Genomic DNA, 14,837 nt, shown 5'->3' with positions numbered 1-14,837 from the left:
GATAATTAGCACTTTCTACATTTTTCCTTACTAATATTCAACTTTTGCTATAAACATTTCAATTTCTAGAATGGAAACACTGCCCTTGCCATCGCAAAACGGCTTGGCTACATTTCAGTCGTTGACACATTGAAGGTGGTGACAGAAGAGACCATGACTACAATTGTAAGTACAGCTTTAGTGAATGGAAGATTTTTTCCTAAGCCAGTATATTCATTTTTGTTTAGTTACATGTCTACTGAGATTCCAGCTTAATTTACACCTATTTCCTCTTAGCAGTATAAAGTGGATATTAAGTCAAATATGCACAATATATTTTAAAGGTAGTAGACGTTATTAGGGTGCATGCAGGAAGAGTATCAACCAAGCAAAAACTGAACAGTGTAAATGACTGGTCATAGCTGTCATGTTTTTCCACACAGCTTGTAGTTTAAGGCACAGACCACATGAATATGAGCCAGTCTGTGGTTGAAAAGACATTCCTACACACTTGTGTAAACAGAAGTTGTTTCTGCCTTTTCAGAGTGTTTGCCAAGGGACTGTCATAATGGTTTGTATTTGGACTGAGAGGACATATTCCAATCTAAAAAGTGGTTGGAATTGACTTTATAGCAACTCACTGCATAGTTTGTGGCATCTTCCAAAAGATGGTGAAAGGATGTCTTCTACAAGCAGCCACAATCAGCTCCTGCAACCCAAGATATCCATTCACTGACAGATACATGAACTCCAGGTTGTCTGCCCTGCCTCTGAGGCAGGCTTTTTGCAATGTTAGCTGAGAGATTAAAGAGACTCTCAGTGATCAGTTAATACCTACTGTCAGAAAAATGATGATTCACAGAATCCAATATATTTCTCAGATCTTTCATTCACTAACATTTTGACAAATTGCTCAATGAAGAAAACAGTTTTCTGAGGTGAGGAGTCTCCATATACCACCATAGGAGTGAAGCCAAAATTGGGTGTTAAGAACATAAATTTAGAGCCTTGGCTCCAAATTTGCTTTTCCTTTCTGCAACTTTTTTTTGGTTAAAAATAAGAAAATAAGTATGTGCACATACGTATTTTTAGGCATATCAGAGGCAGATATATATATGTATGTATAAGAGTAGCAGAAATTTGACTGATTGCCTAGTATATAACTAGGTAGCTGCAGGAAATGTAAAACCACATTTTTATGCTAACAACTCCAAATATCACGACGTTATTCTTAGCTTGTAGAACCAAGAACCTGGGAAGTTTGTGCTGCATAAGGTGACTGATCATTTATGTTCTATTGATGAAGAAGAACACGGAGATGGTGGGTCAGGCTGTGGAATATGCTATAAGAAATGTTAGATGCTGAAAGCCCTTTATTACCCAGATACCTGTTTTCAAGAGAAGCCCAGAAATAATTTCCATTAAAATCAGAATATTCTGCTTATCAATCACAAGTGTGCAACTGTCAGACTTTGGAAGCCTACAATGAAACCTGATTTATATATTTTATTTAAAGGTCTTAAAAATTCAGTTTGACTGCTGAGACTTATTTTTTGATGCTTGTGGTTAAACAACTCCCAAAGGTAAATTTAATGAAACCAGGGATAAATGCAGCTAATTTTACTGTAATTTATACTCAAACAACAATAAAAAATAATCCAGTAGCGCCTGGAAAAAAGAGTCCTGGGATTTTGCTAGTTTAATGTCAATGTGTTAAAAATCTTTGCAAGTAATTCCCACAAAATGAAATAAGTGTGAGGCTTTTTACAACTTTTGTGAAGTTTTAGCATGCAGGAGCTCTTCTGCCTATACCAAGTGATGGCAGTAGCCCAAGAAACATAAACTGCCAAATGAATATTTGTGAGGCCAAAGAAAAACTGAAATATTTTAAAATACATGAAAATGGAAAAGCTGTGTTGTCCTCCTGAACTTGTTACTCATTTCTTATTCGTATATGAAGGATGAGAAGTAATGGTGTTTAAAAATAATATAAAATATTAATATATTTTAAAATATAATATAAAACCCCCATAAAGACAAGAGTGTTTTTCGGTGTGGGGTTTGTTCTTTATTTGGTTTTTGTTTTATTCGTTTTTTTTTAACTGCTGCACTCCTTGAATGGTAACTGTGAAATGTGTGACCTAAAACGTCACCAGTGCTTGTTGTGCTGTACACCAGCTGGAGAGTAAAATGTGCACAACTGTGTCATTCATGGGATACACAGGTACTCCAGGAACAGATTTCAGGCATAACAGGTTTTTTCTGCCCTTTTTTTTTTAATATTGGTTTCTGAGTCCGAATTAATGTAGACATTAGGCTGAAAAACAACCAATCACTTCTGAGTGTCTTTCATGCACACATTCCTTAAAGGGTATAATTTAACCTGCATGTGTTTGCAATTGTTCTCATTTGTGGGAAAACCACACAATTCATGCTGAGACACCTCTGAAAAAAATCACATAGACGAAGCCTGCTCCCAAATTGCAGCATTTTTCTAATGACAAAGGACTTCCCTCAGAAAGTTTAGTTTAAATAGGGATTACATATTCCTGCTCAAAATTCTGATGACTATTTAAGGAGTTCTTATTAACCCCCTTAATAATAAACTTTTTTCAGTGTATTTGTTTCTTCTGTTGATATTGTCATCTTCTGTGCCTTCAGCTTTGCTTTTTCTGTTATGGAAGTGTGAATATAGTTTAAAACAAATAATATTGCCCATTTCTGTAGTCTTTTTAAACATATAGTTCAGTGCATTTATAGAAAGGAAAATTAGTAAGAATCCAGAAAAAGAAGTCTTGGTTTGCTAACTGCGGATAAAAATATGTTCTACCTTGCATTTACTTTTTAAACTATCTGTAAGTTTTAAGGAAAATTATGCCTGTACTCTGAAATGATTTTTTTTCTTTGACAGACTGTTACAGAAAAGCACAAAATGAACGTACCAGAAACGATGAATGAAGTTCTTGATATGTCTGATGATGAAGGTATAAAAAAATTTAAGAACCCTCTTGCTTATTTTAGTCTTTTATTGTCATAAGAAATGTTTGTTTAAAAAAAAACACCACCAAACAGTACTAACTGGATATGGTCTTTGCACATTCATTATTGCTTTACATTGATTGTTTTTTTGACACATTGATAGTCTATGCTTTTATTTAATTATTTTGTTTATTTAAATCATACAGTTCGTAAAGCCAATGCCCCTGAAATACTCAGTGATGCTGAATATTTGTCAGATGTTGAAGAAGGTATTTGTGCATTTTTGTATTGCAGTGATACTTAACCCTCTTCCTTTTACTCCCTCTGTCTGAGAATTAATCCTTTCAGATAGTTTCCTTATTATCTCACTAACAATAAGTTCTGCTTAACAGTTAAGAATGCTTTCAAAAATTCTTTGAGCTATTCTGATAATCCTCTCATGTTTTCTGAATTTCTTACTCCCAAATTTTTAATTAACTTACCTTCACTTTTTGGGAATAGTCCTTTTGCTGCTGCTTCCATAAAGTGGGGAATTGTTTTATTGTTGTAACTGAATAAATAAATATTGGAGACAAGGGTCAGATATCAAAACACTTTGGAAGAAATAGCTGATAGGGAAAGTGAATGGCTGAAGAAATGAAGGTGTTTGTGGTTTTTTTAAATTCTGATGTGAATTAACTCTGAAATGGTTGATTTACATGAGCAGTGGTCCCACAGCCTGAAAATAAGTATTTTCAGAGATTTTTTGTGGTTTTGTTTTTTTATTGTAATATTTCAGTCATGACATTCAGTAAAACCCCATCACACTGCTTTTGTCCTGAACAAGGAGGGTGCTGCATTGGACTCAACATGTTGGTGTTTATAGTATTAAGGAAGTATCTTGAAGCTGAGATTTTATCTGTATCATCCTGCAGAGTGACATGAAATCTGTGAGTGGCAATAAAGCCCTTTGTTTTCAGTGCCTCTAAATAAGTATCCTGAGCTACGGGCAGCCTGCCTGACCCAGCTCACTCCTCAGTGCTGAGCAAGCTTGATATGGCTTCAGTGGTGTCCAAGTATTTAAAACTCCTTTGGCAACTGCTTCCTCCCCTCTACCAACAAGCCCTGCTGGGACAGACCTCCCTGGTTTGGATGCGCAGGAATCTGTGACAATTACTCCAGGAACTGCAGGTTTCCAGAGGCCAAGAAGGATTAGGTTCCCAGATGAACATTCAGAAACAAGAAGGTCTTGAGCTGATGGAGAGGACAGTGCCCTTAAGGCATTTTTGTGAGTCCCCACTCACTTGTGTTAAAGTTGCATTTTTTTCTTCACTAGTAGGAAAACAAGTGATGGGGTTCAATTTTCCTTCTTTAGTTAATCTCTCTTTCTTTAGGTCTAGTGATATATTTAGTTTAAATTTTATAGCATTTTAGCAGTAAGGTATAAAAGATATTTAGTAAGTTCATTGTGTGCAGCTCTTGTTTAATTCATGCACTGAGGCTTTTGGTTTGTTTTCAGTTTGCCATTGTGTTCCCGTTGCTGCGCTTCCAAATGGATACTGTTTTTACCATACACCTGTGTCTTTCAAATAACCCTCTCAGGCTACTGTACTGCTCAAATATATAGTGTATTGTTTTAACTGACTGGAACAGTGGTTCATAATTGGGTTAGTTAACAAAGCAGTAGCTCGTGCCATATCCCACTGCATAGCATGTGGTGAGGTACAGATCAGGAGCACTTCTATGTGGAATCTGAATATTAGAACCAAAGTTACAAAATGTGCCATTTAATGTATGGGATAATTTTTAAGGCCAAATCTGTGGAAGGCTTTTATAGTCACTAACTCTCAGGGCTACAAAAAAACCCAACCAAACAAAAACCCAACAAAACAAACAAAAACAAAAATTAGGAAAGCAGGTAATGCAACCAATTCCTTCCCTAGAGAGTGTGTCCTGCAACCATGTTGCTGTTACTAGGGGAGCTAAGAGACTGGTTTATATGTAACAAGGTTATTTTCAAACCTAACACTGCAAGGAAGCTCTCAAATCAAATAACAGATATTTTATTAATCTGTGATGAAGTATTCCAGTGTGCAAGACAGGCAATGAATTACAGGCTTTGAGCTAATAATCAATGGCCTGTCTCCCTTTCCTGACTTGCACATCTGTAAAGACGATATACTGACACCCATCCCCACAATTCCTCAATGTTGATAGGATATTTATACACAATGCATCCACTTACATTAGTCAAAATAAATACGTTCAAGATGGTAATGCAGTCTGACAACTCTCACAGCCAGGGGGCTAATTTCCAAGTGAGAAGGGTACAAATTTACCACCAAAATCCCAGTTCTCCCTCACTTGGTCAATGCTGATGTCATCAGCAAAACTCGTGAGTGAGAGAAACTTCCTTAATGATTTCTCAATATGCCACAATCCTCAAGGTTTCTGTTATAAGAGAAATTTAAGGCATGGAAAATAGAGTCTCTGAGCTCACAGACAAATGTCAGGAAGCTGTTTCCTTGTGTTTATGTCTTGTGTGCACACTAAATAAGTATTTACATGGAAGTTGTGTAATTTCTCTTCCCTGCACGGACAGTTTGGTTTGGAGTCAGACTGGGTGAGAGGACAGAGATTTTCTTCCGTTTCTTAGACTACTCTGGCAAATCTGACCAAAAGATGTAAAGTGATGGGAAACCACAAAAAAGAAATGGCATTTTTAAAAGACATGAATATGATTTTGTGGGGAAAAAAATGAAGGCTCATCTTCATGTGTAGCAGAAAGTTTGTAGAAGAATACAGAGCAATTGCACTGTGCACTGAACATGTCTGCTCTTATTTCTAAAGAGATTGCAAATCTTATAAATGTGAAACCTCAGACTGCAGGAACCAGGTCATTCCTCTTACTGTCTCCACATGTGAGCTTGCACCCCTGGGCTGGTGAAGAATGGGGGCTCAACCATGCTAAAGGACAGCCTGCCAAAGGCCTGGAGCAAAACTCCTCTTCTGCTGTCACATGCTGAGCCTTGGAGCATCCCCCTGAGTGGATGCAAGAGCTTTAATCTGATGGAGGAAGCTGGAGTCCTGCTGCAACTGCAGCAACTCAGCAATGAGCTCTGTCACAACAGTCCTCCCCAGAACTGCTGCTGCTGTCCTGGAGGCCAAGGGCCAGCAAACAATGGGATCTGCTAGAAAGAGGAGTGAGACTACATGAGCAGCAAAGGGGAAAAAAATCCAAACCAAAAAACAGTTCAGGTGTTGAGAATTTAGTCAAGAATTGGGGGTTGGAACTAGATGACTTTTAAGGTTCTTCCAACCCAAGCCATTCCATTTTAAAGGTCTTTTCCAACTCAGTTGATTCTATGATTCTATAAGAAACATTTATTCTTGAGCTTTTAATTTTTTTCCTTGTTTGGTCTTCAGAAGATAAACCTTTGGGTGTAAATAAGGACACGGGTTTAAGCCCATTTAATGGAGATTCCTCTCTTGGTAGGTCTAAGTACCATGCTGATCAATCCCTGGTAGATTAGAGAGATGTCCTAACAGAACATGCATGCACACTGCCTGATGCCTCTGTAGGTGCTGAGATGCAGCAGTTTCAACGCCTTTAAGACAAGTCAGGGCATCCCCATGCATAAAAGTCTGTTATTGATGATTTTGGGAGGGGTTGATTTATTGCATTTTTAGGCTCAATTTTCTGAGTTTCTTTGTCTCCATAAGATTTTACAGACTGATGAAAGTTTCAGTGGTCTGGTATTGGCTTTTCTTCATATTTGTGTGAAACCAAAGCCTTGGTTACAACTGGAAGTATCTTGCTCTTCCCTGTGGCTGTACCTCTTCTGCCATCAGGCAGCTCTGGTCAGGCTGTGATGAGGGAGTGGCAAAAGCTTCAGAGATACTTAGCAAAGCCAATGACAAATCCCAGGCTATGATTAAATTTTGACTGGGACTTTTCCCAAGCCACACGATGTCTTCTATCCTGCTGCCAGAGAGGCTGTATTTCTCACTTGCATCTAAAAAGAACACCTACCCTGCACTCCTGCAATTGCCAGTGGGGGAGACATGCTGAGGGACCAGGAAAATGGGGAAAACGTGAAGAGAGGTGACAAAGGTGATGAGACGTATGGAAAAACTTCTTGGAGATAAAACAGTAAAGATGGTAGGAGTCTCTATTCTAGAGGGGGGAATTAGCAAAAAATGAATGAGGGATAGGCTAGGATGCAGTGATGCTTACAGCCTCTCCGGAAATCCAGGAATAAGGGGCATCAATGATACCAGCAAGAGGCAAACCAGCATTCAGCACTGCTCCTTCTGCAACAGGTAGTTGAATTGTATGACTCTTTGCACAAATCCTTTGTGGGGAACACAAAAAGTTTACAGGAGTTCTAAGTATAACTGGAAGAATTTTAAAAGGAGAAAAAAACCCAACCCCAAACCAAACCTGTTTATGAGTATAAAAACCTCCTGCAGGTTTAGAAAATACATGCTTAAATCACTGCCAGCTAGAAAAATGTCCCAGGGGCCTTCCATTGTTTCATGCCCTTATATTATTCTGTGAAGCTCAGCTGCTGTCAGAAACAAGGTATATCAGACTGATGGGCCTTCACTTTGACCTTCTGCTGCTATTCCTTCCTGGATTTTGAACAGTTTCTGATACTCATGATAGCTTTGTTTGCCCACTGTTAACAGGGACATCATCTTTCTTCAACAGGTAGCATATTACTAAGGGAAGGATGGCAGCTGCAGCAAAGCAGTTTCTTTGATGTTTTTTTCCCTCAGTGCTTCACTTTTTGGGGCATTTCTCTATCATTTGTGTCCAGTGATTAATTTTGTCTTTGCTTTTCCATGGGACCTATCTATCTCTGCAGGAATCCAGTGTGCTGTGAGCAAACAGTTCTCTTACCTGAAAGGCAGAGGATTAGGCTGTGGCACCTAATTAAACAGAGCAGGATTGCTGAAACGTGCACCACCCGTTTTGCTCCAGCCTCCCACGATCACAGAACAATGTCTGGAATTCTTTGAAATTACCACTCCTAGATGCAGCTTTTCCTTTGATGAGAGCATTTCATCAGAGTAATCCTGCTCTGGCTGGATTAGCTGCAGAGCAGGATAACATCTAATGTATTTTGCAGCTTAACTGGAGTAGCTTTTTATCACTCTTCACCTTGCCTTTGACAAACGATGCTAGTGAAGAAAGTGTCTTGTATGTTCCTTACAGCTCCTGAAGAAAATGCCTCATCTGCTCCTGCACAGCGGCGCAGTGCTTGTCTTCAGGTGTCGTAAGGGCAGAAGTTTCTACATTTACTGGCCCACTTAGTAACTGCTTCAGGTTGCCCGCACCTCTCACCCTGTGGGCCATTCCCCACCTCCCAAGCTGCCGTCCATTTCCCTGCAGCTGCCGAGCTCTCTCCGGACACAAGCATCCCACGCTGGCAAGCGGAGGGGGAGGCGGAGTAGTACGCGGATCCCCACCGCTGGCACCCGGGGGCAGCCGGGGCTCGAGTCCTGCCAGGGTGGCCGGTACGAGACGGGCGCGGGGGGAGGCGGAGCGGAGGGGAGCGCAGCCCAGCGCCCTTCCCTGCAGCCCCGCGCTCCCTGCTCAACCCCGGTATCGAGTTACAGAAAAACTACACCCTCGCAGCACCCTTATTTACATACAAATAACTGGAGTGCCTGCATTTATGTCACCATTCAAGAGGCTTGCCAAGGGAGGCTGTAATCCAATCAGCAGCAGCTTTAAAGGGATGTCTGCGGACTGATTAAGAAGGGATTTCTTTTTTATTTTTGTCTTTAACTATAGTCATTGTTTTTCATTTTATGTTTGTAACGAACGTTGATCTGAATTGGGAGAACAGAGATGCACATGTCCTAAAAAAAGTACGAAGAGATCAAGATGTTAAGAAGATCTCGGTTGTTGAGTGGAAAGCGAATATGACCCACAGGGATTAGTTTGCTTGTGCTGGTTTGGAGTTTAAATCACTGCTTAAGGACTAATAGGACTAATAGGAATTCTTGGAAACACCAGGGAAATATTTCCTATAGACCAAGCTGGTGAAAATGGCTTTCCAAAACAGTAAGACTTTTAACTTAATGTGTAATGTTTCTATTTCTGATTTTGTTTTGGTCTCTTTTCTTTTTTGATGTTTTCTGGTATACTATGAACATTTTGGCTTTTAAACTGTACTTCAAAATACTGGTTGTTGTCGGGCTGGAGGAGAAAGTCGGTCTGTGTGTTTGCCGTTTGCAGGGCAGTGGCTGAAAGGGTATTTTTAGATGGGCTTGCTGGTTCAAAACCAGAGCTCGCCTGTGGTTTCCTGAGTTAAGTGAATGGAAACGAGCCTAAACTCCTTGAATGAAAGTGGGAAACGTGTAGCTGGGGTCGCGGAGTCACTCACCTCGAGCACACGCTCTGAAACTTCGGGGTGTGCAACTTTTGCTCACCTCAAGCGCGCTCACGACAAAGGCGGTGGGCTCGAATGTCGGCCGGGAGCGAGCTTGCGGGGAGCGCGCTCTGCTCCCTCTTGTTGAGGGAAGGGGGGTGGGAGAAAAGGCATATTTTGGACTTGCTCTGTCAATGCAGGAATGTAGGTTTGCATGATGTAATGATATGCAAATGCTCCAGCCAGAGGGAGCTGCTCCGTTAACCCTTTGCGGCTCCTTCCCTCCCCTCCGAAGATTTACTTTCCTTCTTCCTTCCATTCTTTCTGAAAGCAAAACTAACCATCTCCTCCTCCGTCCGTGTCCGCGCATCCCACCACCCTCTGGCCTTTCCCAACGGGCTGACCGTAAGGCCTGGGCAGGTTTGGGGTGCGGGGCTCCAGCTTAAGGGCTTTGTTCTCCTCCGCGGGCCGGACCCAGGCGGGCCAGCCTCACCCCGCCGGCCGTGGAGGGAGGGTTGTGAATCTGGGGGGTGGTGGTAACTGTCCGAAGGGCTTCCCTGCGGACACCAACCTGGTGGTGGGAAGCAGATCACAAAACAAACCCTAAAAGTAATCTCTCTTACATTAAATCGTGCAAAAGTTATTGAGAAATACCTAGAGAGGAAGGCGGGCCCCTGCGCTTACTCTGCGTCCTTTCAAGCCTGCTGAACTGCATAACTGATGGGGAAACAGGCTGTCTGTCACAGCCAGGTTTTCCTTGGGTTTGTTTCCTGTAGAGAGTAATCTGACTTTTGTTTGTCAGCTCAGGCTTGCTAGTAAAGAAAGCAAAAGTGGTGCAAAGTACAGAAGAAGCCTTTGGCATGCTTAAAAGATTGGGCAAAAGTCATCCCTTGTGTAATTTCATTGGGTTTATGTCAAGGTGGAGTTTTGCTTCTTTTGTTTGCCCCAATAAAATTATTTCTCAGGCCCGTTCAGAGGGTGGATAATTGATGTGTTACACGGAAAGAGCCTTAGGGAAAGTGAGGGTGACAGGATTGATTCCTTCTTGGTGAACAGAGCAGGTCTTTATGACTAACTAAGCACGCAAACATTTACAGTACTTCTGATTTCAGCCTGTCTTTTGTACTGACAGGTGAGGATGCAATGACAGGCGATACGGACAAATACCTTGGACCCCAGGATCTGAAGGAGCTGGGAGACGATTCGTTGCCTGCTGAGGGATACATGGGCTTCAGCCTGGGAGCCCGCTCCGCCAGGTATTGTATTGGCTGTTTCTTGAGTTTGCATGTCACCAGAGTTACAGGTTTTTTACAAACCAAGTGCACTTTCTCACACAGAAAAGTGAAGTCTGTTTTGAAACAAAGTAGAGGGGGTGTGCTTCTGTGTTATGATAGTACTGTGCCTTTAAAGCATATGTTCATTGCTGGTTTATTTCATATTCTTTATTCATGTTGGCTTCTTATGGCAATGACACAGAAAATGAATTATTCACTTTTTCTGGTATCTGTCGGCTCATACTCTGAACATCTCCTGGGGACCTCTTTGCTAGCAGTTTGCAACTGGTCTAGAAGGTTGTCTAGAAAAACCAGCAAAACCAGGTTTCTTTTCACTACTGCAGGTCAGATTGATACATTAGTGTTCCTTAATGGACTAATTCAGCTGAAGAATGTAAATACCAGAAAAACTGAATTACAGTCATTTTGCTATTTTGGTACTTTTATTTCTTCAAAGGTGTTAGTGAGTTATCCAACTGAGATAGCCAATATAAAAGAAAAATGTTCTCAAAAAGAAAGAAAGTAGGTTTACCCTAATTTGCTGCAGGGTTTCATTTGACAGAGAGCAGATTATGTGTTACAGGAAACAGGCCAAAGTTTTTGTGAATCTGATAAAATATTGTAAACTTAATATAATATCTGACTAATGTTCATTTCAGCTCAGATGTTTCCAGATCAACGTTTTAGATTTCATTTTTGAATCTTGCTAAAGCCTGCAGTGTGCATTGCTTAAAATAACTGAAGCTGTATGAGCAGAGATTACTTCCATAGTTGTAGATTTGCAACGTACTTACTGACAGTTGAACTGTACTGAAGCTAATAATTAAACCTCATAAGCTGGAGCCCTGAGGACTTTTTCCGATGATGTAGTTTAAAGATCTGGTTTAAAAAGTGAGTTCATTGTCTAACAGCAAATGGCAACTCCCAAAAGGTAAAGCTTAGATGTCTACTCTTCAGTCTGTTTGTTATGGTCGCACTAGAAATGCAAATATGCATTTCAAATTTCCTCTTTAGTGGTGACTGGCCATGTTTTGCTTCACTTACAATTTTTAGGTAAGTTAGTATTTGTGATAAAATATTCACAAGGAATGCCAAAATAGTCCATTAGCTAGAAAAGCAGCAAAACAGATCTGAAGGGAGAGTCTTATGTCTTTGTAAACTTAATTAACAAAGCCGATATGCTGCTTTCAAATAGAACTTTGTGTGAGCAAGGTCATCATACAGCACTATCGGATGTGGTCTGTTCTGAAGCACTTAACAGATACGGTGGAAAGGGAGTGCACTTTGTATATGGAGCTGGGCACTGATTTACAGGACACCTTTTACTCGTTTCAGTACTCTTCCTACACATCTAACTTCTTCCTGTGCAGCTGGGAGAGCAGAATTTCACAGTCAAAATCTGTTAGGTAGATTTAAGGGTTCAACCACATGTTATCTTTTCTTTGAGAGAAATCTAATACTCCCATGCTTCTGATTTTAGCAGTGCCATTACTATTTGTTGCTGTGTAACTCATTTTTTACATTGCACATGTTATGCTCAGAGGAGAAAAATACAATATTTTTCCTGTGAAGTATTTCATTTAGCAAAAAGTATTCTGTGGATATATATTACTACTGATTCTGAGTGTAACATTAAGAAATAAACACATGAAATATATAAGCCATCCAGCCATAACATCTTGCTTTTCCAGTCTGATTCTTTGCTTTCTATTTCTCCTGTTTCTTTTCCACTGTAAATTGCTTTAGTCCAAAAGTCAGGTAAGAAGGCATGGCATCGTGTTACATCTTTCTGCTGCTGCCATTGCTCATCTTCATTTTATTCAGCCTTGGAAAGTGACATGCTTTTATTTTTTGGTAGGGGGGTGGGCTTAGTCTTAGAGAATAACCTTCTATTATAACAAATATAACTTGATTTCTTTATGCCCTTTATCATATAAAAATTTGCTTAACGTATTTCTACAGCGTGTAATTAAGATCCCACTTCTGCTTCTGGTCCAAGGAGAAATGTGTGCTAAGGGACTAGAGAAGTTTGATTAGCAACTCCAAAATGCATGAAAAAAGTTGTAGAGTTTTGAGTCTGAAAAGTGTTGCTAGTTCAAAAGTGTAACATGTTGTTGGATGTTGCTTTTTATTAATTCACGTTTTTTACTACTTTATTTTTTGTCACGTAGCAAGCATGTCTAGACCTGCAGCATGCTTTTAGCACATACCATAATGTATCTTCCAGGGTTAAGTGTAACACACTCCTACGTTGATTTAATTGCAACACATTCAGAGTGATCATTATTATTTCCAAATAGTCTAACATGCACAAAATAATCCCCAAAGCACTGGAATCTGTATTTAACCATCAATAAACAAATTTCTTCTCTTTCTTCTTTCATATAAAAATTATTATTCTTTTATTTCTAACTAAATGAATAAGGGTGTTTATAACAAAGTCAAAAGTGGTTCATCCACAAAGAGAACACACATAATACTTGTGCACTCTTAAAACAGATTCAGCAATCTGAGCCTGATGGGCACTTGCTGTGACCTACCCACAGCTCCCCCAGGACCTGCCCTCATGGGTCTCCTTTCAGGATTAGGCTGTGAAGACATTTATCAAAGTTTATCTAAATACTTGAATGCACTTTTCTAGATTTATTCTAAATCCATGGCATTACTGCCAAAGCATTAAACATCTGTTGTGATTTCGCTTATGTATATTGTAAGGAAGGGGATATTTAACTATAGTCAAATACTTATTATTCCATTTTTCCCTTGTATTTATTTCATAGATGATGTATATTTTGCCATCTTATGCTATCCCTGGAAGTTGCATGTATTAATTTTTTTATTTTTATTTTTTGTTCACCTCATTGTCACCTGCACTTTCTATGATATATGGTAAATACAACAGCCTCCGCTCCTTCAGTTCGGATAGGTCCTACACGCTGAACAGAAGTTCTTATGCCCGAGATAGCATGATGATTGAAGAACTGCTGGTACCAGCAAAGGATCAGGTATGTGCTGCGTCTCTGCCACCAGGTATTCATACTTCATATTTATAGGGGTGACACTGAAGCCCTCAGCTGTGCTTGCAGAGACTATTGCTACTCTCTTAACAATTGAAAATGGAGAAGAGAGAAGCTTAGAGGAAGATATCATGGGTTTACCAGATTGTGGTTTTGATATGCAAGAGTAAGGGTGATGGTGTCCCACACCAATACACAGTCTTAAGGGACCAGTTACTTTTTTATGTTCATTGAAGTCAATGGAAGCATCTGTAAGCTTAATGTTATGAGTATCCTTAGAGTGCTTTGATAAGCTGGGAGCAGTATGTTTTACACTAAACAGCTTTTGTCTGTATTGTATAGCCCAGGAATTACGTTTGCCTGCTCTGTCGCATGGAGGGGACTCCAACTGCTGTCCTTGTTTAGCCACCCTGGGGAAGAATTTGGCCTTGTAAAGATTAAGCTATTATGCAGTAGCCACTTTATGTATCTTCTAAACGTTTGTGCAATGACTAGTACAACAAAAGCAGAATCTTTTGACATGATTATGGCACGGGAAAGTCTTCCCAAAAGCTAATGCTGAAGATGGTGGGGCACTGTAGGCTTTGTTTGTGTCCTCCTCAGCATTTTGCTTGGTAGACTTGCTTCAGATTTTCAAATCTAAATGAATTGCTCGAGAGTTTCTTGATACACAGAAGCCAGAGATCTGCTAGGAAGCTGAATAAAAATTCACATGAAAATTTGCACTTGGGAATCAAAGGACTATGGAGTGGAACTGTTTTTATTCCCTGGAAGAGCATAAGGTGGATTGCAATGAAACAGAGGCTTTCTGCTGCCTTTTTCATAGACGTACCTCTCAGCAGTGGCAAGAAGTCCTGCAAGAGTTACTGATCTCAGCAGATGCTTTCATGGAGGAAGGAGTCCACACAGCAGGACTCGTGTGTTTTAAACCTTTATTGTATTAGTCTGTAAATTCTAGTGAGGTATAAATTACCCAGTTCTAATACAGCTTTTGCACACAGCTTTTGGTAGCATTACGACAATGGCAGAAATTGGATTCTGTCTTTAGCAACTGAATGTTTATTATTAGGTTGTTACTTTATGTAATGCTGTAACTCTCCAATAACCTTGCAGCAGCCAGCTATGGAGAGTTTCTGAACATTGCATAGCAGTGATTTTGTTGCTTTTGTTTGTTTTGAAGTCAGAAAATAAAATTGCAACTACAGGCACTGGAAACAAGAAATGGT

General features: G+C 40.0%; 1 protein-coding gene across 1 annotated transcript in view; it reads left to right on the top strand.

Moving 5' to 3' along the window:
• ANK3 (ankyrin 3) overlaps positions 1 to 14,837 on the top strand; it is a 369,399-nt gene that overhangs the window by 291,503 nt on the left and 63,059 nt on the right. Inside the window, exons 22-26 of the mRNA XM_034062680.1 lie at positions 70 to 165; positions 2,891 to 2,963; positions 3,165 to 3,227; positions 10,453 to 10,576; positions 13,497 to 13,599. Coding sequence (XP_033918571.1) covers positions 70 to 165; positions 2,891 to 2,963; positions 3,165 to 3,227; positions 10,453 to 10,576; positions 13,497 to 13,599 — 459 coding nt within the window. The remainder of the gene's footprint in view (positions 1 to 69; positions 166 to 2,890; positions 2,964 to 3,164; positions 3,228 to 10,452; positions 10,577 to 13,496; positions 13,600 to 14,837) is intronic.

This window comes from Melopsittacus undulatus, chromosome 4 (assembly GCF_012275295.1).
Source record: "Melopsittacus undulatus isolate bMelUnd1 chromosome 4, bMelUnd1.mat.Z, whole genome shotgun sequence".
In the NCBI taxonomy this organism is placed as follows: domain Eukaryota; kingdom Metazoa; phylum Chordata; class Aves; order Psittaciformes; family Psittaculidae; genus Melopsittacus; species Melopsittacus undulatus.
This window is presented reverse-complemented; position numbering and strand designations above follow the sequence as displayed.